This window comes from Equus przewalskii, chromosome 1 (genome assembly GCF_037783145.1).
Source record: "Equus przewalskii isolate Varuska chromosome 1, EquPr2, whole genome shotgun sequence".
Taxonomy (NCBI): Eukaryota; Metazoa; Chordata; class Mammalia; order Perissodactyla; family Equidae; genus Equus; species Equus przewalskii.
In genome coordinates this window covers 138,292,904-138,319,937 of record NC_091831.1, presented here as the reverse complement: position 1 = coordinate 138,319,937, position 27,034 = coordinate 138,292,904, and the positions used below count along the sequence as shown (strand labels likewise).

The window sequence follows — 27,034 nt, the reverse complement described above, 5'->3', positions numbered from 1 at the left end:
TCCGTGACTCAGTTTCATTTATCTATAAAATGGAGATGACAACAGCACCTACTTCCTTGAGCAACTGTTAGGATTAAATGAGTTATATATGCAAACTATTTGCAACAGTGCCTAGCACATAGCATGGACAAGCGTTGGCTATTGTTACTACCACTGCCACCTCCACCTGGAAATTCAGCAAAAGGCTGCTCTATTTAATCTACTCAATATTGCTTTTCTTTTCCACCAGCTGTCATTTCTCTTGTTTGATTTAGGTTGGCTAACAATGAACTATTCTTAGCAAGCAAGCAACGCAACTAATTCCTTTGTTATTTTTTTTTTCTAGTCCTTACCACTCTTTCCTCCTATCTCAATTGCCCGGGAAGGAACTGTTTGAGGTTAACAGGGTTGCATTATACTATAGGTAAGTTCATAAGCTGCCGCAATACCAAGGCTAAAGCCTAAATTAGTAATAATCAAAAAGGGAGTGTCTTAATCCGTTTGGGCTGTTATAACAATACCATAAACCAGGTGGCTTATAAACAACAGAAACTTATTTCTCACAGTCCTAGAGGCTGGGAAGTCCAAGATCAAGGCACCAACCGATTTGGTGTCTGGTGAGAGCAGGCTTCCTCATAGATGGCTGACTTTTCACTGTAACCTCAGATGGTGGAAGGGATGAGGGTGCTCTCCAGGCCCTCTTTCATAAGGGCACTAATACCATTCATGAGGGCTCCACCCTCAGCCCGTAATCACCTCCCAAAGGCCCCACCTCCTCATACCATCACCTTGGTGGTTAAGGTTTCCACATATGAATTTGGTGGGGGTGGGGGGGTGGACAGAAACATTCAATCTAGAGCAGGGGAAAAAAACAAAGACAGCACTCCTCTCGGTTTTAACCTCAAAAAAATCAAATTGTTTGGTATTTTGTTTGTGGAACAGGTTTCGAACTAACAGTTTTTACTTAAGAATCATAAACAGCCTACAATATGTGTTCAACTATGAATTGAAACACAGTATGTTTATCAATTTATTGATGATTTACTAGGAAAAGTTTTTTTTTTTAACCAAAGCACAAAGCATAGCAAATTGACATTTATCTTTTAAATGAAAAAGATTTTGATTCTACTCAGATTGTTGTACAATACCACAAATTTAAGACATCTGAAACTTTGGGGACTTTTGAAATCAAAACATAAGCTTATATTCTATTATTTTGAAATATGTCCTTATAGGGGAAAAAAACAAGCACTCATTCAAAAATAAACAAAATTAGAAATACCACACATTTACAACACAATGTTTTAATTACTTCTACACAAAGATCACACTTTAGACTTCTCTTGAACACTGGATATTCAATACCTATCTAAGACCAGGTCCATATTTTACATCCTTAAGTACAAGGTGGAGTAACATTGTTTAACCTCCCCAGCTACCCAGCTCTAGTCAGCAGGTAAGAGCATTTAAAAATCTATTCCTAGAAGCTTAGTCCACTCATCTCACCCCTACAAATTAAGCCATAATTGTAATAACAAATGACAGTATAAAGAAATAAATTACACATATATGTCAAGCATCCTTTTGTAGCTTTTATATTTTCTCAGATAACTATACATTAAAAGCTTATTAAATCTGCTTGAGCCTTAGCAGGTCGAACACTATGAATATAAAACAAAATAGTATTAGTTACTGCACATTGGATTATTTCCTTACCTCTGTTGAACATATTTCATAAGTGACCAACCCGTAAGCATCTGTAATGTTTTAACATGATAAAAGTTATCATATTTAATATCTACTATGTGCCAACCACTGTCCTATGTCATTCCAACTATGAGAAGAAGGAATTAGCCCTATTTTACAGACAAAAACCTGAGACTGTCAGGGATTAAGTAATTTGATGAAGATTATCCAGCTAACAAGTAATAGAACAAGGATATAAATACAGGTCTGATTCCAAAGCCTGTGCTAATGATAACATCAAAGACTCATCTTTGGCAGCACTGCCTAACTAATGTTATATAACTGCTTAAAAATTAAAAAAAAAGATTTACCTCAGACTATGGTAAAATACTTTTTCTTTTTTTTTTTAGGAAGATTAGCCCTGAGCTAACTACTGCCAGTCCTCCTCTTTTTGGTGAGGAAGCCTGGCCCTGAGTTAACATCCGTGCCCATCCTCCTCTGCTTTATATGTGGGACGCCTACCACAGCATGGTGTGCCAAGCAGTGCCATGTCCGCACCTGGGATCTGAACCGGCGAACCCGGGAGACTGAGAAGTGGAACATGCGCACTTAACCACTGCGCCACCCCCTGTAAAATACTATTGACCACTGTGAAATGCATCTGTCACACTATACAGTAACATCTTAATTATCTGAAGGTACAGTAGAAGCTCTCCTAACTGACTTTCACTTAACCAACTAGCAAGATTGACCAATGTTTTCCATACCCTCCATAAAAGCAAACTGACAGACACCAGCAGCTAATAGAGTACTTTCTAGTTGACTGCACACTTTTGTGTCTATTAGTTGCACTGTATGCTTAACCAGTTTCTGGTGTTTGTTCCCAAATCTGTTCATGCCACTCTTTAATAACTAATTTATTTAAATGTTATATAAACCAATAATTTTGATGAACATTATAGTCCCCCTTCCCCCCAAAAAAATTCTTGTTGACTAGGTGTATGCAAGACACCTATAAAATTGTGTGAAACATTAAAAAATATATATTTTTTTTCTTTGGTGAGGAAGATTGGCCCTGAGCTAACATCTGTTGCCAATCTTTCTCTTTTTGCTTGAGGAAGATTGTCTGTGAGCTAATATCCATGCCAATCTTCCTATACTTTATACGTGGGACACTGCCACAGCATGGCTTGATGAGCAGTGTGTAGGTCCCCACCCAGGATCTTAATCCTCAAACCCCAGGCTGCTGAAGTAGAGCACGCAAACTTAACCACTATGCCACTGGGACAGCACCTTAATTTTTCTTTTTTTTGGAAGACTAGCCCTGAGCTAACATCTGTGCCCATCTTCCTCTACTTTATATGTGGGACACCTGCCACAGCATGGCTTGACAAGGAGTGCGTAGGTCCACACCTGGGATCCGAACTGGTAAACCCTGGGCCACCAAAGCAGAACGTGTGAACTTAACTGATGCATCACTGGGCCAGCCCGACATTTTTTTTTTAAATATAAAAGATTCCACCCACAGATTGCTCTGCCGAGTCTTATTCTACCTTAGAGAAATCAAAACCAGAAATCTTAGGTGTAGTACACTACCGGTGTGGTTTACACAAGAAAGATCAGGGCCTGGCCTAGTAGCATAGTGGTTAAGTTCACACACTCTGCTTCGGCAGCCCTGAGTTCACAGGTTCTGATCCTGGCTGCAGACCTACACACAGCTCATCAAGCCATGCTGTGGTGGTGTCCCGTATGCAAAATAGAGGAAGACTGCCACAGCTGTTAGCTCACAGACAATCTTCCTCAAGCAAAAAGAGGAGGACTGGCAACAGATGTTAGCCTAGGGCCAATCTCCCTCATTAAAAAAAAAAAAAAAAAGATCATATTTAGCTCTGAAAAACAGACCCATTTCACCCCCCCAAAAAGGGCCTTGAGCCTACATCAAAAGACAGGTGAAATAATTAAGGCTATTCCCTTTTATGATTCCTCACTGAAGCTGACTTTTTTGACTAGCCAACCAACTACCACCCCCAATCATGCAGAATAAGGGGCTGCTACTGTGCCTCTTTAGAAACGCTCTGGAGCACAGCTGGGGCCCATAAAAGCAAATGTCTCAGAGCCTCTACACCTGAACCCTACACTCTACACTCAGCTTCTGAAGGAACAGCTGAAAGGTTCTCCTATTGACTCCCATTTCAGAGAGAACTCAGTGTCATGCATGGTTATCTAGTTCTCTAGCCCAGAAACTAAAAGCAGTAAAATTAACAAGAGGCAAGAATAAGCATGTTAATAAAGACTGTTGACAGCATGGAAATTTAAAAATCAGATCTAAAAAAACAAAAAGGCTGAAGTGATTCAAGCTAGAGGCCAAAAACCAATCTCATAAATTTAAATACTTCTTTAGGGCATATCTGGATTACGACAAGGTACAAAGTTGAAATTCATAACAACGCCCCTTTATCATCAAGTAAAGGTTAAACTACATTGACTCTGTATATTCATCTATTTTTTTAAAGGGCAAGGAAGCATTACTATTTTAGAGGTCTATCCACATATGATTACAACTCAAATTATTTTTGGCATTTAAAGAATGACGTTTCAATTATCCAGAAAAATGACTCATACAGAATAGTTTCTTAGACACCAAAGTAGAAAAAAAATGAAGTATTACTGTTGTCTATCTAAGTGTAGCCCATAACTGCCTTTCCAACTGCAGGTCAAGAAATCAATTCAATGGGTCGTAACAGCAATTTTTAAAAATAGAAAAAGAACAGAAAATACAAGACCACACTGCACACAGTAACAGTAAGTGTGTTTTGTAAAATGTTTATTTCAATATTTCTATTCTACTTTGCAAGTAAAAGATACTACTTACTCTGGGTCCTGGTTAAAAGAAAGCCAGCCTCGGGCCTAAAGATTCATATTATTATTATGAAATTTAATCACAATACTGAACTTGCAATCTTATTGTTTTTATATCATAACGCTAAAGAAAGGTACAATTTTAAAGGAAGAAGGGTCACTTCTTTAGGAGTCTTGATGAATAAATTAATTTTTTCCTCTAGTAATCTACATCAGTAGACAACTAACATTTTATCGTGTTTAGTACTAGTTTTGGCTAAAATAGAGATTGTGGGCAAATACTGTTTTTCAAACTGCTTACAACTTTAAAGCAACTTTTAACAACAATGAAACCCAAAACAAATAGTGACTTTGATTTTATTTGCTTGTTTATTCTGAGATGCAATTACTGACCTTGGTGACATTTTCCCAAAGTCACTGATGTAATCTAAAAGTCTAAATATGGCATTCTACACAAGTAATTTGTTTAGTAGCAATACACTTGCTAATACTTCATGTATACATAGCTGATTTTATGAAACAAACACTTAAAACTAAATCAAACCACTAAATTAAGTATGGCTTTCTCCACCTTCTTCCCAGTGCATTTTAAAAGACACGATTACCAAAGACATATTTTAACTCAAAAAGGAAACTTGTCTTTCTAACCCACTTTGAAATGAATATGTGAAAAAAATAACCAGTTTAATCCCTATCTTTTTAAAAATGAGCATCAAATTCATATGAGGATAAATTAACATTTCCGATCCTACAGTCTCAGATTTGGAAGGAACTCTGTTATCTAGACCAACTCCCCACCAACTACAACAATCCTCTTCCTCCCAGGTTCCTCCCAATCCAATCCCCATCTGGTTGAAAAGCCTTCGCTCCTGACTACTACTATATTAAATCTTCCAAACTTGGTCCTTGCCACTAATCCAATAAGTTTTCAATTCCTTTGAAGTCCTTGAAAAATACAGTGGATACATTAATTCTCATAAACCCTGAAAATACAGGTATAGAAAGGAAATGACATTTGCTTATCACTAAGGAGGTTAGTGGCCCTAAGTGTCCATATATTTTCTACTGAGTAAGATCCCAGAGAACTTAGCAAACATTTAGGGTGTGCCTGAAGCACAAAACTCAGCTAAATGAAAGCAGTAATTGTAATAACATCGTATTTGTCAATTCAATCTTAAATTTTCTCAATTTATCAAGTTCAGATTCTCAAGTTGAAAAATCTTGTAAACTTCTTTAAAATTGAAGTTAGATTGACTTTATCTAAAAATGAGTCATGTAACTCTAAAATGACACCAAGTACTGTGGCAACAGATACAAATGCTATTCTTGACAATTTCATTTTGAGTTACACTAGAGGCTCTCTTGAAACTACTACTTTGCAAACTCTTTTGAAGAATTATCCTCCCACCTACATCCTAACTCTCTTTTCCATGTCCCTCCTCTACCTCACCAGCTGGAATCTGTAATAGAAACAAGTAATCATATGTAATACAGAAAGAGTTGATCCTGCCCCATAATTAGGTTAACGCTTCTAAAATGGGGCACAGGAAAAAAAAAAACCCTACTTAAATAATTCATTTACCTCGGTCTGGCTTCATTTTCACATCCAATTTCCACCCAGGGTGCTGTGAAATACACGCGTGGGTTCTTTCAACAGGCTCGCCGCTGATTCTGTGGCTGCTGTTCCGTTTTCAAAATGCTAAAAAGAGATCAAAATAAAATTAATCTGATCCTGCTCTAACACCCGGACCTTGGAAGAAAACTACTGTTTAAGTTAGGCCTCTTCCTGGCACTCACTGCGGTGACAGCACCATCGCAGGTCTGAAAAAAGCAAAACTCGCTCTGCACCGCCTCCCCCACCTCCTCCGGACCGAACACCCCTCTTCCCCGCCCCCCTGCTCTCCAGGCCAAAGTGTCCTTCTTTGACACAGCGTCTCTGAAGCAAAAGGAAGATCTATTTATAACCCGGAGGTACAGGCAAGGGAAAAAAAAAAAAGGAGTCAAGCAACACAAACTAACTAACCCCTTTGTAAAAAACGCCTCTGGGAACAGTGGGCCCTCGCAGTGGCTGGTCTAGAAATTCTCCGACCTGGTGCCCGGGCGCAGGAAACTCTTCCAGACCCCCAGCTCCCGGCCAAGAGCTGCGCCCGCCCCGCGGGCCTCACCTGTGCGATCACCACTGGGCTGGCCTTCCTGCGGCCGCCGCGGCCAAGTTCACACAGTCAGGGGGTCAGAAGGAAACGCGAGGCATCTCCTCGAGCCCAGCCCCCAGCCCCAAAAGAACTCCACCCGGCCGACCCGGGCCGCTCCCCCCACCCCCGCGCTGGGACCACCCGCAGCCCCGTGCGGGCCGGGCCTGTCGGGGGTCGGCCCCGGGTAGGCTTCCAGCCGGGCGCCCGCCCCTGCCCCGCGGGCCCCTTCCGTCCCGCCGCGGCCCCGGATTTCCTTCAGCCCCGCCGCCCCGAGCGCCGCGCCGGCCCCGCTCCCCACCGGAGAGTTGTTTTCATGGCTCCCTCGGCCGACCTCTGCTGACTAACTCGCGCTCCTCTCCAGCCCCGATCCCTCCTCCTCTTGGCACTTCTCTCCGCCGCTCGCCCAGCGGCTCACATCACACGCCCGCCCCAGACCCGAGACTACGAGCGGAGCAGGGCCGGCGAGAGCGGAGCGCGGCGCACAGCGGCCCCCGGGGCTGCGCTAGGGGACCATGGGGGCCCGAGACTGCAAGCCCGACGCGGCGCCCCGGCGCGCCCGCGGCCATCCACCCCCGCCGCAGCCGCCGCCTCCTCGCTCTGCTCCTGGCGCTCGGCCCCTCGCCCTGCCGGACTCGCACCCGAGCCCCGCGGCCCCCGGGCTTCGCCCGCCCCGGCAGGCCCGCTTGCCCCGCGCTTCTGCCAGCTCCTCGCCCGCCCGCTGTCGCTAGCTCGGGAGCCCCAGCTCCCGGTCCCCCTCGCTCGCCCAGCTCTTTCTCTGCTGTTTGCCCTGTCAAAACACTGCCCGGGTCACGTGTCCCAACAACAGCCAACCCACCGCTCGTCACTTCCTCCCTGGCGGCCCCCGCGGCGGGCTCCCGGTTGTTATGGCAACGCCCCCCGCGCCCCGGGCGCTCACTCGGGGGCCTGGGTGGCGGTGCAGGTGCCGGGCGACTGCGAGGGGCCGGCGGTGCCAGGGGGGCCCGAGAGGCGCGGCGCGCTGCGGCCGCGCGGCTCCTGTCTGCGCTGGGAGCCGGCTGCGGCGCGTCTGCGACCAAGAGTCGGAGCTGCGCTATTAGACCACAGGGTAACTGGGGAGATGTCAGCCGAGGGCCTGCCCCAGACGTGGAGGATAATTATAGTCTCCTCCTCCTGCACACGGGATGCTGGCGCAGAGTTGTGACCGAGCCCCGAGTGGATTGCAGCGCACGGTGGAACCCGGGGCTAAGGTGGCCAGGACAGGAGAGTGGGCAACCACGCGCGACAGGGATTGGGACGTTGAAGAACGAGAAGCCCCCCCTCACCCTAAATTTTCCCAAATCACTAGGGATTTTAGTAAGATTCGGAACCCAAACTCCCGAGGCGCTCGCGGTGCTAAAAATAACTTTTATAGCATCTAAAACACTGACTAATGGCAGGAGGACACTTTTGACACCGTGTTATTGTTGGGGAGCTGTAATTTTGTTGTTGTGCTATAACAATGTGACATGATGACGTTTCGTGTTGTGATGTTGTATCATCACTTGGACACAAACAGATGAGAAGGATCCGCTGTAATTAAAAAAAAGCAGCCTAACAAGGGCTGAAGCTATTAGCGACTCAGTTTATAGGCAAGTACACATGGGGTTGTGAGCTCAAAACAGAGACAAGGAGAAGTACAAAATTTGCAATGCTCTTTAGTTTCATTAGAGAAAGCATTTTTTTTAGAAATAATTTTGCATACAAAAATCACAACAGGAAAGTACAAGGATAAGGTCTAAAGGTGATTTAGTCTTTGTATCCTTCTGAGGTTTCCAAAGTTTTATAGTGAGTATGTATTACTTTTACAACAGAAAAGTTTTTGTAAAGTACAAGATTGGGTGTTGCCCTTTTTCTGGCTTCAGATCAAATACATGAAATTTCTATTATGAAAAAGTTGTAATATTTTCTAGATATTTTCACATGTACAGTAAAATTACATGTGCAACTGCAATTAACAGCCTTAACTCTTAAGATTGTATCTCCTCAAAACAGGGCAGAACATTCAGGAGGGTAACATTTCATTTTCATGGAATGTTCCGGAATCATGAAGATGAAACTTCTGACAAATGCCAACAGTTCCTTAATCTATGTAATGGCTACAAATGTTAACTCCCAGTGGATTGCACTTTGATATTATTGAATACTGTATCATGTAGTTTCTTTTATGAGCTGGTTTTACTTGTTCTACAATCACTTCTCAATTAACCTTGGTAATGGGAGACAGAAAGAACAGTTACAGATAATCCAAAATCCTAAATTTAGCACAACAGCTGGGACCAGAGAGCTATTGTAAAAGCCTTACTGGGTGAACAAGCAGCAAAATCTGTGATGTGGCTCCTCGTCCCCTGCCTAATTTGCAAGCGGTATAAAGACCAGAAAAATGTTGCAAGCAGAAGCTGAGGCTATTAGATGATCTGGAACACAAACTAAAGAATTCTCTTTTAAATAATTAAGTTTAACAGCACATGGACAAATGATGATGTCTGAACATATGTTAGACTACCCTGAAGCTTTTTATGGAGAATCTTAAATCTGTTAAAAAATAGGAGGTCATTATGGCAGTGGAAAAAGTATTTTAAAAGAGGTGTATTTTTGTTTCATTCATTATTGAAATTATTATTTCATTCACTCAGCACACATTTACTGAGCACTTACTATCTGCTAGGCACATGCTACTCTCTGAGATTGCAGAGGTCACAGAAAACAGGGTCCTTACTCTCATGGAGCTTACAGTGCTGCCCACTATAGTGGCATGGCCTTGGTCAAGTAACTTTCTACACTCTTCTTTCACCTATAAAAATTGGGTGTTTGACATCTGACTTTAAATAATCTCTTTCATTTCTAATTCTAAAACAATCTTATAACCGTATAGAACATGTCCAGAGTGGTTGGAAATAAGGATCTACCTACAATAGCAACCCTAAGTGTCAGTGATAAGTGTTTGCACCTTGGGTCACCCAAGCAAAACAAACATCTCTGGTTTCTACTTGGTGAGGGGTGAGGCTGGGTGAAGCAAGCAAGTCAAAACAAGTGGCAGAAAACATCCTTTTTTCTATTTGACTTACTTTCCAGTTTTTTTTCTCCTAGTGTTCCAAAGGCTTATTAGCAACAAACTTCATCGCTTCTCAGACTTTTGGCTAAGATCAAGCGTAGTATCTGTTCTTATCAGTAATTAACTTCAGAAAAGTTAACTCATCTTCAGCAAGGCAGTAATCCCCTCAACTTTGACAGGTTTTATTGAAATAGGCCATGTATAACAAAACTATGTATTTAATGAAGCTCTCTATAAGTTCTTTTACTGGCTAAGGTGATGAGGATAACTGGTTTGCTCACTTTATTAATACAAGGCTGTTACTATTACCAAGGTGCCAAGCAAAAGACCTGGCAGGGTAGGAGCTCAATACATGTCAACCTTTGTACTGCCCAGTAAAATTTTCTTGTACTTGCCCACAAACTGATAAAGGGTGGCACAAACCTCATCTGTGAAGGATACATTTTCATTAGACTTTTGGTGTTGTCTCATAATAATAGGAACCTGTTGTGGGTTGAATTGTCCCCCCCCCCCACCCCCCGCCAAAATGATATGTTGAAGTGCTAATATGTGCACCTGTGAATGTGACCTTATTTGGAAACAGGGTCTTTCCAGATATAGTCAAGTTAAGAGGAAGTCATGCTGGACTGGGGTGTGCCCTAAATCCAACTACTACAGTGATGCAACACATAGGATAATGATGGACCGCATATATGATGGTGGCCTCATAAGATTAGTACCATTTGGTCTGGGTATGTAGTAGGCTATACCATCTAGGTTTGTGTAAGTACTGTAGGGGAGGAAGAAATTTTCCTCTACTCTTCTAGGCCCTTCTGGCTGGTCTAAGAGTTAAATTGATATGAGACAGATTAACAGGAGAAAAACAAACAAAAGTTTAATAACGTGTATACGTGGGAGAAACCCAGGAAAACTGAGTAACTCACCAAAATGGCCGAAGCCCTCACCTTAAATACCATTCTCAGCTAAAGACAAAAGAGAATGTTGGTGGTGGGGAGTGAGGGACTTCAAAGGGAAGGAAGGCAATTCACAGGTAGGTGAAAAGGAGCAAAAGTTTGGAAGACAAGTGTTTGGCCACACAGAAACAGAAGAACACACACAGGAGCCCAATACACAGGCTTTTCTAGGTTCCTCTCTGTCTACCACCTAGTCCATCTCATGCTAAGGTGGATAGCTCCCTTCCTGAGACAGGTTTTTTTTTTTTTCCTGAGGAAGATTTGCCCTGAGCTAACATCTGTTGCCAGTCTTCCTCTTTTTGCTTGAGGAAGATTGTCCCTAAGCCAAAAACTGTGCCAGTCTTCCTCTATTTTGTATGTGGGTCACTGCCACAGCATGACCGCCAACAAGTGGTGTAGGTCCGTGCCTGGGAACCAAACCTGGGCTGCCAAAGCGGAGCATGCCGAACTTAACCACTAGGCCACAGGGCCAGCCCAAGACAGGTTTGTTTTTATCTGAAATATTTTGGGCAGTTAAGGGAGAGGTGACAAGAAAAACTTTCAGAGTCTTTTGTTTCTTAAAAATAATCAGCCTAAAATAATCCTCATGTTAAAGAGACACATTTGGAGGTGGCAGATTTTGTTCCCCTCAGTACATTCTGCAACGTTTGCACAACGATGAAATCACCGAATGACGTGTTTCTCAGAACGTATCCCCAACATTAAGCGACATGTGACTGTACTAGTGTCTTTATAAGTGAGTGAGATTTGAAGACAGAGGAGACCCAGGGAAAATGGCCATGTGACAAGGCAACAGAGATTGGAATGATGCAGCTGTAAGCCAAAGAATGCAAAAGATTGCCGGGAGCCACCAGAATCTAGCCAGAGGTAAGGAAGGATTCTTCCCCAGAGACTTCAATGGGTGGATGGCCCTGCTGATACCTTGATTTCATCCATTTAGGCTTCAGAACTGTGAGAGAATAAATTTCTGTTATTTTAAGCCACTCACGTTTGTGTTATTTTGTTACTGTGACCCTAGGAAACTAACATAGAACTCTAGCAAAAAATATTGCCATGATTTTTTCTTGGACTTTAAGTTGCGTTGCTGAGATTGCAAGTTTTCTAAAAGTTCCAGGTTCCGAATGGTCACCAAAACATAGCGATCTTTAATTCTGTAAAAGTACAGTAAATTGGTTGCAAATGTGAAGAAAATCTCTCAAGTGTCACAAAAGAACTTTATGACCCATAGCTAAAAATGATCATGAATAAGTGGTTGAGGATCATCAAATGAAAATACACTATTTTAGGGGCCGGCCTTGTGGCACAGAGGTTAAGTTCACATGTTCTGCTTTGGCAACCCAGGGTTTGCCAGTTTGGATCCCGGCTGTGGACCTATGCACAACTTGTCAGGCTGTGCTGTGGCGGGCGTCCCACATATAAAGTGGAGGAAGATGGGCACAGATGTTAGCTCAGGGCCAGTCTTCCTCAGCAAAAAAAAAAAAAAAAAAAAAAGAGGTGGATTGGCGGCAGATGTTAGCTCAGGGCTAATCTTCCTCAAATAATAAATAAATAAAAACAAATAAAAAGCATATACTAAAAAAAAGAAAATACACTATTTTAAATATGGTAATTGGTAGATCTGTTTCATCATAAAGTATTGTGGAAATAAAGAACAGTAGAATTAATTAAAATATATAGACAAATCTAGTCCTGCATAGTAAGTAAAAAGTATCAAGCTGTGTACTTTTAGTTCTTGAAGCAACAAGATGAAAGGCAATCTTTCCCATAGCTAAATCATTTCTGATTATTCACTTAATTCATTGCGGTTCATTTCTTTCTAAGGGAGAAAGATCATGGAGTCGTTGCTAAGGTATTGTTTCACGTACACAACCCTCCACCTTCCCTTCAAGTGGTTGGCTGGTTTGTCCTTTTTTGAGGCTCCTGTTTGTCTACCTTCTGTAACCACAGGTATAAGGAAGTGAAAAATGATTCTTTCTGGTTCCTGCCTGCAGAAGTGACTGTAGTATGTACTTAGAAATAAAAAGCCTCTAAACTTCAAGCCATGGAAACCTTTAATCTGAAGGTTTGCTGAGCTGGGGGAGGTCTCTGAGCCATCAAGACTTAAGATCTTTTCAAAAATTAATAATAAATGCTGATTTTTATGACAGTGTGCTCAGCACTTCAGACCTATTATACATTTGATCCTAATATCACCCTCTTATCTTGTGGAATAGGAAACTGAGTCTCAGGGACGTGAGTAACTTTTCCAAGACTACAGTTAATAAATGGAAGGAGGCTGCTTTGTAAATGGGATTAATTTCCATCACGACATTATGAAGTAGGTTAAATTATTCCCCAAATTTCAAATCGGGAAATTGAGGCTCAGAAAGAAACGTTGAGAATGGTGGTACATTTAGAATGTAAATTTGTTTATATAAATTTAGAGTCAATGCTTGGAGATCCCAGTTCTAAACAGAACAGCTCTGGTTTGTTATATGTAAACTCCAAAGGGCGAACAGGCACAGTTAATAACAGCAGCTAACATTGCTTAAGCACTTCAGCAGTAAGCACTGTTCTGAGTGCTCTATGGGTATTAGTTATTTAATCCTCACAACATCCCTATGAAGTATTATCATCCTATTTTATAACCAAACAAACAGGAAAAGGGAAGTTAAATTACAAGCCCAAAGTCAAGCAATTAGGAAGTTGCAGAGCCCAGATTCACACCCAAGGAGCATGACTTTGGAGCATAAGTTCCTAACCACTCCCTGGTATTCGCCACATTTAGTTTGGTTTTCCATTCAAACCCTGCACCTTCCTCCCACTGTGCTTTTGCCATTCCCCCCACATAGCATCCCTCCCCACTTCCCATCTAAGCCCTTCTGGACTCTCAAGGCTGAAAGTCTTACCTCACAACGCCTTCCAGCATCCAGACTCACACACACGCTCATCTGTCTTTTCTCTGAATGTATATTTTATTTATGATCTTAAAACCACATATTCATTTTATCTTTTAAGGGCAGAGATGAACTGTGACCTCACGTTCCTCTGTATTTCTTGTGTTCAGTGGCACCGGCCTGGGTACAAAGATTCCCGGAGACCTGAGGCCATCACTATTCTCTAGAACTGCTCCAGCCGATGCAGCAGCCACAAGTCACAGGTGGCGGCCAAGCACTTGAAATGTGACCAGTGAAACTGAGAAACTCAATTTCTAATTTTAATTTAAATATAAATTTAATGACTGGTTCTTGATTCCATTATTAGAAAACTTAAGTATGTTTAGAACAACTTGGATATGCAAATCTAATTCTTCCAAGTGCAACTTTTAGAAAATCTAAATACAGATCAGTTATTTCTAATGAGAATTTAGTGTCCACCTTGAAATGTGCTGTGTGTAAAATATACATCAGATTTCAATGAAAAAAGAATGTAAAATCTCTCAATACTTTTAAAATATTGATTTCATGTTGAAATGGTCCTATTGTAAATATATTGGGTTTCTTTTTAAAAGTTTTTAACATGGCTACTGGGAAATGTACAGTTACATATGTAGCTCACATCATATTTCTATTAGACAAGACTGCTCTAGGACTTAGTGGCTTAGCAGCAGCAACACAAAAACATTTAAGGGGCTGGCCTGGTGGCACAGTGGTTAAGTGCGCACGTTCCGCTAAGGCGGCCAAGGGTTCGCTGGTTCGGATCCTGGGTGCAGACACGGCACCGCTTGGCAAGTCATGCTGTGGCAGGTGTCCCCCATATAAAGTAGAGGAAGATGGGCACAGATGTTAGCTCAGGGCCAGTCTTCCGCAGCAAAAAGCAGAGGATTGGCAGCAGATGTTAGCTCAGGGCTGATCTTCCTCAAAAAAAAAAAAAAGACATTTGAAAATCAGCTCTGCTCCTCAACCAAGTGATACCTTCTAGCAGTGCAAATTTTGGGCTAAGGGAACTTGCTGCTTGCCCTAATCCTATCAAGAGCTCCATGCATTCTAACGAAACTTGAAGGCATCACAAGGTGATGAGAGCACACCTTAGAAATAGGCACAGTGGTGAATGATCCTTCAAAACACACACATTAAATGCAGTAGGGTTTTCCTAGAAGTTATTTTTCTCTTCATGCCTGTTAGAGGATCACACAGAGAACTAACTACCTTACCCCAAACAGTGTGAGCTATTTTCAGAAGCAGAGATGGGTGGACTTCACTAAACAGTTCAACTCTTCCTGATTTAGTAAAGACATTAAGTCGAAGGCAAGTTACTGATCCTTTAAGTCTTTTCATCAGAACATATCAGTTTATTGCATCCTAATGAGAATTCTACAATAGTGCTTTCCAGGGTTAAAAAAGGAAATCCATAAAATTTGACTTGAAAAGTAGATATAAACAATGGCAGTGATCTCGATTTCAAAATGTACATGATAAATTAAATAATCAGATATTTTCAGAAAAAAATTTTAAGTAGAGTCTTATCCTTCAAAAACATTTGAAAGAATCTTTTCTTAGGTTATCATGTTGTTATCTTAGCTTTTCACGAAAGAAAAAACGGTTTGTACAAAACTACACAAAAATAATGCAGAAAATTCCCAAGTCCTTTTCACAAATGGGAAAACTCATAATTGAAAACAAATTCTTCACATGTACTAGATAGAACATGATAGAGTAATCTGTAATATATTTTTAATCAAATTTCTGCTGCTTCTATCAGAATCCAAAAGCTCAATACAGCATAAAGAGAATTCTAGAAGTGATTCCTTTATTGGCCTCTGTGTATATCTCAATCATTTCATACCGCCATGCTTCAGAGAGAATGGAACATTAGCTGCTGTCTTATTCCAAATTGCACAGGCAAAATTCTGTACTTGCAACTCAATGTAATTGGTCTTCATTTCCAAAATGTCATTTCTGTCTAACATAAGTTTAATTCAATTCAGCATTCATTGAACTTTGTATGCCAAATACTTTGCTGGGCCCCAGAGAGACAAAGACCAGAAAAGCAAGTACTTACCCTCAAAAAGTTTATTAATCTAAAAGAAGATTGCCATGTAAATAAATAACTGCCATTTAGTTTGACAACAACAAAAAAATTCATGCATAAGGAAAACAGGTGGCACAAAGAAGGGAAAGTTACTTCCCTCTAGGCAAAGGGGTTGCTAAAGAAGGAAAAGAGAACATATTGGCTACGTTTTAAAGAATGAAGAGGAAGTAATCAGATAGGGAAAACTGGGTGGGTTGGAGATGAGGGAAGTTTTTCCTAACAGATGAAACAGCACATCACTGAGGCATGATAGAACATATTCTGTTCACGATGCCTTATTAGGTCAGATTTAAGGAAGTTAAATATAAATGCTAGGTACAACGTTAGACAGAGTTGTGGGGTTTTTTGTTTGGTTGGTTGTTTGTTTGTCTGCCAATGGCCCCAGTTCTTCATCCCTCCCCAAATCCATGCCTTTCCCATGTAACTTGCAGTCTTTACCAGTAATAGGTCAGAATACATTTCTCAGCTCCTGGTTTAGCCACGTGACTTGCTTTAATGAACAGAATGATGCTGAAGTGACAGTTTTGAGCTAGACCTTAAGAGGTCTAGGCTGTTTGCTCTATAACGCCTCTGCCATTACCATGTAAAAAAGATGGCTGGGCTAACCTGCTGGTCCCTGGAAGATGAGAGAAGCCGAATGAACCTTAGCTGCCTCAGCTGACTCACAATTCAACCCAGCTTTGATTAGCAGAACCACAGCCAACGCATACAGCCATGAGTAGAAATTGTAGTTTTAAGCCACTAAGTTTTAGAGTGTTTGTTAGGCAGCATTATTGCAGCCACAGCAAACCAATACAGTCATAGTAGTGAATTTGGATTTTATCTTGCAGATGACAGAAAACTATAAAGGATTTTAATAGATTATTTCAGAAAGATGGCTTTACCAACAAAGCAGAAGATGGAGATGGCAAGAGGATGGTGGAGGTGGTGGTGGCAAAGAAGCTATTTCAGTGGTCCAACCCCAAGGGTATGCAGACCTGAGCTAAGGCAACGGCAGTAGGAATGGAAAAAGACTGGAGAGAGAGTTAGGAGGTAGAATTTGCATGGTGACTGGCTGGAGGCAAAGAGAGAGGGCAACTTGTCTGCCTCAACCCTCCCCTCCACCCTGGCTCAGAATAGTTGGTGGAACACCATGTACTTTTAGATAGGAAATACAAGAGAAAGATCAAATGGGCCACTGAGGGCTGGGGTAGGGGTGGGGAACAGGGAATCAGTTTTAGACACATTAAATTTGAAAACCATATAAGCATCTAGACAGACATTCTGAAGAGAGAGAAAGATTCTGCTCTGGAGCTTGGGGATGAGGTCTCATCTGGATATATGTTACTCAGAACCATCAGCATACAACTGGTGGCTACTCCAGGGGTGTCGATGAAGGTATCATGGATACAAGAAGGAGAGGTGCTCAGCAATGTCAGCTGTTGCAGAGAAGTCAAATAAGCTAAGGACTAAGAAATACTCTTTTCGTTGGCAATCATGTCAGCCATAAGAGAAGGAATAATTTTGAAACTCTTTTTTACAAATGGACAGCGGTAGCCTGGGCCCAACTGAACTCCCTTTATATCCAGAAAATAACCCACAATTGGGAAATTCCCAGTGCCGTTGCTTTGAATCAGGTCACTACTTCACACCAGGTCGGTGTGGCATAATTCTGAGAAGAGTTGATAGATTTACCCCGAGCACATATTTTGGGAATTCAGCCTCCTTTGTACTATATCCCAGAAAGACCATTATCCATGATCTCATGAAGTGTACCAGCAAAATCCAACATGCAGAGATTTTGCAGAAATTGTTTCTCTGAGAGTAATGTACTTCAGAAATGTTTTCTGATTGATAGGACCATCACATAAGAAAAATTAAAAGAGAAAAACCTCCTCAGCTCTTATTCATAAGTGCCTATGTATTGAATTTCTCTCAGTGTGCTATATACATGACATTTCTCTCTCAATAAATCATGGCTCATTTCTGTCTCTTCATCAGGATACACCATGATTCTAGGAAACATGACTGGGTATTGATGGCTTGTCTAGCAAATGAAATCCACGCAGATGATGTGGCAACATGAATAGAAAATAAAACCAGTGAGCTGTTTGGATTGTTAGATATTGATACAGGACAGAACCTGATGATTGCTTTTAACTGTAAGGTAGTACTAGGCCATGCAAGGAGCCTCGGGGTACCTGTCTCATTCGTAGACCCCTTTTTGCCATGTGATCCTACTCCCTGGGCCATGAGAGATGGAACTAGTGATCATTCTGACCTGAAGGCAAGCCTCTATAGGCTGGCAAGTGGCCTGTGAAGTGGCTCAGTGCTAGAGAACTGAGCCCAGCAGGAGTACATTCTATTGGTTAGTGACTGGCTAATCATATTCTTTATGATGGCGGTGGGGGGAGAGTAGTGATGTGCTTCAGATACACAGAGTTAGGAGCAGCTGGAGCAGACACAGGGGCCTCTGTAACGGTGAGCAATGGACAAAGGAACAACAGACACCCAATTCTGAAAGAGCATTAAGCGCTCTTAAGCCAAGAGCTGCGATTAGGCTGCTGCAGGGCTGCCAGTCCAAATGATGGGGACGATGGTCCATTTTTCTGGGCAGCCTAGCTGTACACCTGCTGAGATTTTTCTGTCTTCCTTTTACGGCTCCATGAATCCTTCCCAAAAACCCCGTAGCAAAGCCAACCTGAACATCTCTGATACTTGAAACTTGAAAGCAACACAATTTTATACCGCTTTCAAATCATGAGTGGAAATGTTAAGATAGATACACTAATGAATTAGATTCCCTACATATGTCAATTAATTATTTAATCAACAATATGTACTGATTACTTACCATGTGCCAGACGTGTACTAGCCTTAGGACTTTAGTAGGGAACAAGACTGACATGACTCTGGCCTGTAGGGTGCTGTGGTCTAGCCTGGAATATTTAGACTACTTGGGTCTCAATATGTACTATATGGACAAACCTAAACTTAATACAGCTCAGAAGCTTGTGATCTACACTTTTTTTCTTTTGTTTTAAATATTCATGGTTTTCTGGGGCTGGCCCCATGGCCGAGTGGTTAAGTTCGCATGCTCCGCTGCAGGCGGCCCAGTGTTTCATTGGTTCGAATCCTGGGTGCAGACATGGCACTGCTCATCAAACCACGCTGAGGCAGCGTCCCACATGCCACAACTAGAAGGACCCACAACGAAGAATACACAACTATGTACTGGGGGGCTTTGGGGAAAACAAATTTAAAAAATCTTTAAAAAAAAAAAAAATTCATGGTTTTCCAAATATATTACATTGACAAGAGTATAGGATTAAAACTCATGTGTTAACACTTTAATTAAGGATATCTATTTTTTTTGTCAGAATAAAGTTTCGTTCAGCACTTTCTAAGATTTACCACATCTGAAACAAAGCAAACAAAAGAAAACAGGGTTAGCCAAACTATAAACTATTAACCAGAGCAAGGCCCCTGAGTAGAGCCAGAAGCAGAGGAACAAGATGAGGCTTGCAGAAATCAACAGGAGAAGAGAATAAAGTGATGACATTTATATGCCAGCATTTTGCAACAATGGTAATGTGCTACCTATAAGTGAAAGTGAGTCCTGGAGTAAAAAGGCTGCACATTTTTCTTAGTCCCAAGTAAAAGATAAACTGAAAATTAATGACATGGATTGCCCAAGATAACAAGGCTGAAAATAAAGATATAGGTGATTCATTAAACTAGATTGAAGAAAAATGGAGAAGATAGAATCTGGTGCTTGGTGAAATTGAAATGTCAAGGAATTGACATTGATGTATCCTGCTGGTAACTCAAGAGTCAAGCAAAAAATTTTAATGCTATATTTCTTAGACCAACTAAAAGTAAGAGTGAGTGTCTTTCGCAGTGGAGATAAGATGGTCCAGGGAGAGTAGAGAGGTGGGGAAACACTGTAAAGCTCTTCAGAGCTTCTCAGACTCTCTAGCTATTATTTTACTTGGAGCATCAAGGGACTGAAATGCTCTTACTTGTATTCTACCAATCAGATTTTTTTGGGCCTTCCTTCCAAGATACCCAAATCCCTGAACTTCTAATTGCTGTATGAGACTCAGTCTGGTTGCTGTAGTATCACTATGGAAATTCTCTTTTTGTCTTCAATTCAGTAGGTTCCTGTTTAAATGTCTGCAGCTCTCTAAGCAGAGGACAGACAACATTAAAAATTAGAGAGACGATGTAACTACAGCTACAGAAGAAAATTCAGCTACCACAAAATTTTATTTATATTCATTTTATACAAACAAATTTGAAAATTAATATGAAGTGGATAATCTTATGGCAAACACAAACCATAAAGTGGAGTCAAGAATAAGTAGAGAATCCAACTAGACCAATCATCATCTAAGAAATAGAAAAGTTAGTCAAAGATCTACTCCTAAAAAAAGATACCACAGTGACCAAAACAAAGATCCCTGTCCTCATGGGGCTTACATTCTAGTGAGAGGTGATAGACGACAAATTGAATAAGTGATACGGTATATAAAAGGGAGAAAAAAAATGGAGCAGAGTAGGTAGGACTTGTTGACAGACTAGGCCTTATTGTTGTGCTTCGAAGGAGGTTAAGGGAGCAAAAACTTGAAGAGTTTTGAACACTCGAAGGAGTTCAGGGAGTTAGCACATGCCTATCTACAGGAAGACTGCTCCAGATTGAGGGAAGAGTCAGTGCAAAGACCCAAGGCAGGAACATTTCCTTGTATGTTTGAGAAGAACAACTGTGGCTGGAACACAGTGAAGAGAGGGTGAGGGTGGTGGTGGGGGAGGGGACGGAGACAGTAGGAGATAAGGTGAGAGAAAGGATGGAGGTCCAGATCACATGGGTCTTAAGGACTATTGTAAGGACTTTGGCCATTGCAGGGCTCTGAGCAGAGACATTATGTAATTTTACTTAGTTTTAAAAAGCCCACTCTGACTGCTCTGTTGAAATTGCCCTACAGTGTGGCAAGGACAGACACTGCTAGTTGGTTAGTAAGCTATTACTGTGATCCAGGTAAGAGCCAGTGGGGCTTGGATGGCCATCATCCCTCTTACCTAACTCAGAACCTCAGTGAACTCTCCTACTCATTCCTCTCTCCCACTTCCCCAACCATTTCCCCACCTACTCCCAACACACACACAATTCTATTTCCAAACACCAGACACTGCCCTCCACCCTACTTCCACAGCCTCCATTCAGGCTTATCTGAACCATTGAAATGGCCTCCCTGCCTCCAGCTTATCCCCTCTTCTAGTTTATTCTATCAGCCAGGGTATCTTTCTAATCACAGGGAACCTTAATCTGGGATACACAATAGAATTCACAGGGTCTGTGACCTTGGTGAGAAACATACGTTTTTATCTTCACTAACATCTCGATGAAATTTAGTATTTCCTTTGATTATGAATGTAAATAACAAATCATTGTTTTAGCAGAACCCATGACCATCATCAACAGAAACTACAGATATTTTCATATCACATAACAGTTGAAACACATCTCAAGACATTATTTATACTCATTATTACTTTGAAATTATAATTATTAGACCGACCACTAGATTTTTCCAATGTGCTAATAACAGAGCACGTATCATAATTAATATTTTGTATTTTCATCATTACTGGATTCCTTTTAATTACCATGTATTTTAATTTATACATTTAAAATTATTATTAAGAATTTATAGGCTTTTTTAGGATTCAGACTTCCAAAGGGGTTAAAGTCCGGAAAAGATGAAAACTCCTGTTCTAATCTATCTAATCTATTCGGACCTGATCTTATTCCATGCTTTCCAAATCCTTAGGTGGCTTGCCAGCATACAGGATAAAATGCTAAATTCTGAGAGTTACTGACAAGCTTCTCCACATCTTTGCTTGGCTAACTTGGTCTGCTTTATGGCTAGTCATTCCTCCTCTCCCCCACTCTACATTCTGACCACCCTGACCCCTGCTGCTCCTTGGTCCTTGGCCCCTTCCTTCCTCTGGACATTTGCTCCTTATGTTATCTTTCCTTTCCTTGCAAAGCCCACCCAACCATGGAAAACTCCTGCTCCATCTTCAAGACTCACCCTTTTCCAGTACTGCCTCCTCTCAGGTCAAATTCATTTCTCCTTCATGCAAACTCCTAGCGCACATTATTCATGCCTTTTCACATCCTGGGGCCGTCTTGGTTGACTTGCTTGCCTTTCCTGCTCAACAGTAACACCTCATGGGAAGAGACTATTTTAGACACCTTGGGATCCCTAGAGGGTATTAACAGATGCTCCACAAATGGCTAGTTGAACTGAACTAAGTTAATACCTTTTTAGAAAACTGATCTGAGAATATGACTCACTTCTTTTGTTCATAAAAACATGATGAAATATGCTTCAGATTTTTTTCCTTAGTCTTCTTTTAATCTTTAAGAACATGAAATTCCATTTGCTTATAAATACATTTGTTTGCAGGTTACAGACTTGAAGAAGATATTTGTAATACATACATCTGATAAAGGATTCAGAACCATCATTAAAAAAAAAAAAGACTCTTACAAATCAATAAGAAAAAGACAACCAATCCAATAAAAAAATTGTGCAAAAGACTTGAGCAGGCACTCAGAAAAAGAAGACATCAAAATGGGCAATAAACATGTGAAATAAAGCTCAGCAGGACTTTAGATGACTCATGGGGAAATGCAAATTAAAAGAACAATGAGAGAACACTATTTCCACCCTAAAAGGCTAAGATTTAGAAGACTGACAATATCAAGTGCTTTCAAGGATGCTTCAGGGAGTCTGCCCTCTCCTCCCATATAAAAAATGCTGTGAGCTTAGGTATTTTGGGAGAAAGGGAATCCATAGCTTTCAGACTCTAAAAGGGATCCAAGACCCTTTTAAAAAGGCCTTAGAGTGATTAGGCTTATTATTTATTTATTATTTATACCTAGAAGCAACTACCCCTCAGATTTACCCAGAGCATAATCAAAGAAGTGATATCTAGCAAACTGGAACTCTGCAGACCAACTTGCTTACAATTCCTGAACACAACAAAAGATAATTGAGCACTGTATTACTATGGTTTTAAAATCACTGCATTATTTTATTGGAAAAAAACCAAGATAGACTTCCTGGGTTTTTGTGTTTTTTTTCTTGCTTGATGAAGATTAGCTTTGAGCTGACATCTGTGCCAATCTTCCTTCACTTTATATGTGGGTTGCTGCTACAGCATGGCTGATGAGTGGTGTGGGTCCACACCAGGGATCCAAACCCGCGAACCCAGGCCACTGAAGCAGAGCACGCAGAATTTAACCACTACACCACGGCGCCAGCCCCAACTTGTTTTTTAATGTCTCTCATGGAAGTAATCTCTGTTTCAATTTTTTAATATACTTACCTCAAACATATCTTTGTTTAACAAAAGGAAAGATATCCCTTGCTTGTGGTTAGAACATCTAATCGTCATCAAAATATCAGTTCTAAGTTAACTTATAAATTTAACATGATCCCAATAAAATTACTAACAAGCTTTTTTTTTTTTCCTGGAGCTAGACAGGTTGATACTAGAGTTCATGTACAAAAGTAAACACACAACAATAGCTGGGAGAGAAAGGACTAGTCCTACCAGACAATTAAAACACAAAAAAGCCTCTATTCTTAAAACAATGTGGTGCTGGCACCTGAATTAGAGTGACCACTGGACTAGAATGGAAGATCCAGAATAGTCCCAAGTACATATGGAAATATAGTATATGATGAAGGTGATTTTTCAAATCACTGGGGCAAAAAACGGACTTTTGATATCTCAATACAGCTGGATAGTCATTTAGAAAAAGATGAATTAGATCCTTTCTTCATGCCACACACAAGAAGAAACTTTAAGGGAATCAGGAATCTAAATGTAAAAAATGAAACCATAGTAATACTAGAAGAAAACACAGGTGAATTCCTCTATAATGTGGATATAGGGAAAGAATTTCTTTTTTTTTTTTTTTTTTTTAGGAGGATTAGCCCTGAGCTAACATCTGCCACCAATCCTCCTCTTTTTGCTGAGGAAGGCTGGCCCTGAGCTAACATCCATGCCCATCTTCTTCTACTTTATATGTGGGACACCTGACACAGCGTGGCTTGACAAGCAGCGTGTAGGTCCGCACCCAGGATCCGAACCAGCGAACCCCAGGCTGCCCAAATGGAACATTCGAACTTAACTGCTGCGCCACCAGGCTGGCCCCAAGAATTTCTAACTGATTCAAAATCCAGATGCAATTAAAGAAAAGACAAATGCATTTGACTACATAAAAATTTAAACTTTTGCATAAAAACATCCTAAGAAAAGGGAGGGAAGAAAGGAGGGGCACATTCTTTCAGGTTCCAAAAGGTGAATCAAGTACTTTCAGATCTAGCCTTGGTAAAGGCGCTTCCTGATTCCCATTCCCCACCCAAAATAAACTCACCTGAGTCTTAATCCTTTAAACTGAGAGCAAATCCTTTTATTTGCAATAAAGTCTTCAAATGCAAATAAATGGACCAGAGTAACACAAACATGAAAATGCATTCCTGCTCAAGTGTCAACAGCAAACGAATCTAACCAGTCCACTCCACAATTGTAAAGAACTAAGAAAAAACTAGCAATAGATTTTCTTGTTTTGGAACAGAGAGCCATTGAGAAAAAGGAAAAAAATAAATTTCTGGGCTGTAAAGAGAGGGAGGAAGAAAGAGGAAAAGAGAGGTCCTTATTACCTTTATAATTTGCTGATAGTTAATTCTAGGATTCCTAGTGAACTAAAACCCTTGATGGGATCATTGTTACTAAAATGGAGGGCACAAGCTTTCCTGCTTGCAGGATTTATAAAGTGTGTCTATCAGACTGCTTTATAATAGAGCGCCGCTTTGGGAGAATTTTTGAATCAAGGTACAGGGGTTAAATCAAGGCACTCGGTCTCTGTTTCTCAATCTGTAAAGTGGGAATAGCTATATTTGTAAAAATCTACCTCACAAAATTGTTGGAACTAAAGAGAGAGTTTCTGTTAAACTCCTTTAGGAAAGAATTAATATAGGACCAATTTAAAATTGCATATATATTTTTTTCTATTCCAGTTGGGCTGACCAAATTCTCCTCAAGCCTTTTGCTTTAACCCTTAGGTTACTCACCCCAATATTATCCAATTGTTCACAGATGGCTAACTGCTTCATTAACATATTATGGGGGGCCGGCCCCATGGCCAAGTGGTTAAGTTCACGAGCTCCGCTTCGGCGGCCCAGGGTTTCAGTGGTTCGGATCCTGGGCGCGGACATGGCACCGCACATCAGGCCATATTGAGGCGGCGTCCCATATGCCACAACTAGGAGGATCCACAGCTAAAAATATGCAACTATGTACTGGGGGGATTTGGGGAGAAAAAAACAAAACACCAAAACATTATGGGAGTCTTCTCCCTTCCTCCCTGGTATAATAGGGTTTCTTAGTTGATCAGAGGTCACAAGCTCAAATGCCTCCAGGACCCAACCAGGTAACAGGATTCTGTGAAGCTGGCTGAGGTGAGGTGAGCCTTAGGGAGTGGTGGGGACTGGGCCAATGGGGATAGCATGCCCTGCCCGAAAGCCCTCACATTAAAAAAAAAAAAAAAAAAAGATGGTCACTGTGCAGACCAAACAAAACACATCTCAGCAAGTGGGCCAGCTCTGCCTCCTCTAGATCAGAGGATGTCTGGATTCCCTTTTAGCTCCCAAATCCCAGGATGGATTATTTTGAAATTTCACATTTGGCATGGTAACTGGTGTGAAACCCCTTTCCCAGTATTTATTAACCTGTGTGGCTCTTGCTGGTCACCTATCACTGCAAAATCACTGGCCTGTAAGCAGAGTGGTTACTATTGAATGAGAAGTTCACATAAAATGTTTCCCGTATTTGCAGAACTTTGCCCCAAATCTCGAATTCTGCTGCCTTTCTTAAAGGACCAAGCTACCGATTACAAAACAACAAGGCATGGATTATTTTTCACATTGACCTTTTAACATAAAATGCATACAAGTGCCAGATTGCACCCAATTTCCGTTCTAAACCCCTCGAATCCTCCAGGTCCGCTTACAAAGCTATCTGAACCCTTCATCTTGCCTAGTCTCCTCTACCCCTTCACCCCCACCCAGTACCCCCATGCACCCCTTCCTATCTTTTCTCTCTTCCCACTCCCCCCTTTCTCCAGACACATACCTACTAAGTGTTGTCCACAGGGGCCAGAAGTCTCCCCCACCACACAAGATAAGATGAGGATCTGGGAGTCTGGAGATAGTAGCTGCTACCCAGGTGGCTGCTTTAAATAGGAGGAGGGCAGAGTCTGTGGGAGGGGCAGCCCGAGGGCAGTTCTCCAGGGAGAGGTGGAGGCGGCCTGGAGCTCTGGCTTGCTGGAGGAGGCCCTTGGACTGTCACAGCCCGGCTAACCCCAAATAGTTTTGTTGTAAGGCCTGGTTCCAGATCCTGCAGAATGATTCCTCCGACCTGCAGGGAAGCAGCTCAGGATGTTTCTTATTGTTAGAATGATAATGATGTTAAACCCGGTTGACCTCTGTCCCACAAGAACTCAGAACTCCAAATTTCTAGAGCTAATGAGTTGCTGCCCAGTCCCTGGGGCGCTGTATTGCTGGCAGGTGATCCCAAAGAAAGGCAGCAGTGAGGCCAGGTGTCCCAGAGTTCAGAGGCCTGGCGTGAGAGTTGGCACCTGGAAGACGGCAGCTGTTAACTAGTGAACTTTCTGTTCCTGTTGTATGTGTATTTATACGTTATTTGAGGTCCTTGGGGGAGAGGCCTGGGCCTACCAGCTCCTTGTCTCTTGTTGCCGATTGCTCTTTGCACGCCCTAGAATCAGTCTCTATCATGGCTAACAAGGTCCTCCGTGCTCTGACCCTGCCAGCATCTCAACTTTATCACCTACCATGTGACCGTCTTTCCCTATGCTCCAGCTACAGTGTGTTCTCAATGTACCATATACCTTAAATAAGCTAAACATGTTCTGCCTCAGGACATTTGCACTGGCTATTTCTGCTACTGGAACATTTATCCCACTGGTACTGCTCTCTCTCCTTTGACATAAATATCTGGCTCCTCATCATACATTAGCGCATTGAGTAACAGTCTTTCTAAGGTTTTCTCCTGACTCCCCCTTCAGGTATAGGACACTTTTGTTTTCTTCACAGCCGTTAGCACTACCTGAAACTACTGAGTTTGTTTACTTGGGTATTTCTCCATTCCCCTCCCCTCACTAGATTCTAAGTGCCATGAGGGCAGAGTTGGGCCTTTATTGCTCACAA

The 27,034-nt window shown here is 41.6% G+C and overlaps 1 protein-coding gene and 1 pseudogene across 26 annotated transcripts in view; one reads left to right on the top strand and one right to left on the bottom strand.

The window, feature by feature from the left end:
* The window catches only part of ATOSA (atos homolog A), a 109,658-nt gene extending 83,615 nt beyond the window's left edge, over positions 1–26,043 (bottom strand). For 4 of the 26 annotated variants that reach the window (XR_011541148.1, XR_011541155.1, XM_008516250.2 and 1 more), the window contains exons 1-2: positions 7,355–7,532; positions 6,107–6,223 (exon numbers count right to left, since the gene is read on the bottom strand). Coding sequence is in view for 12 of the 26 variants with exons in the window: in XM_008516250.2 (XP_008514472.2) it covers positions 6,107–6,122 (16 nt within the window). In the remaining 14 variants the exon portion in view is untranslated. The other 22 variants (XR_011541147.1, XR_011541154.1, XM_008516246.2 and 19 more) reach the window with 14 other exon arrangements.
* LOC139078604 (U2 spliceosomal RNA) lies at positions 9,852–9,953 on the top strand (annotated as a pseudogene).
* Positions 26,044–27,034: the final 991 nt, after the last annotated feature.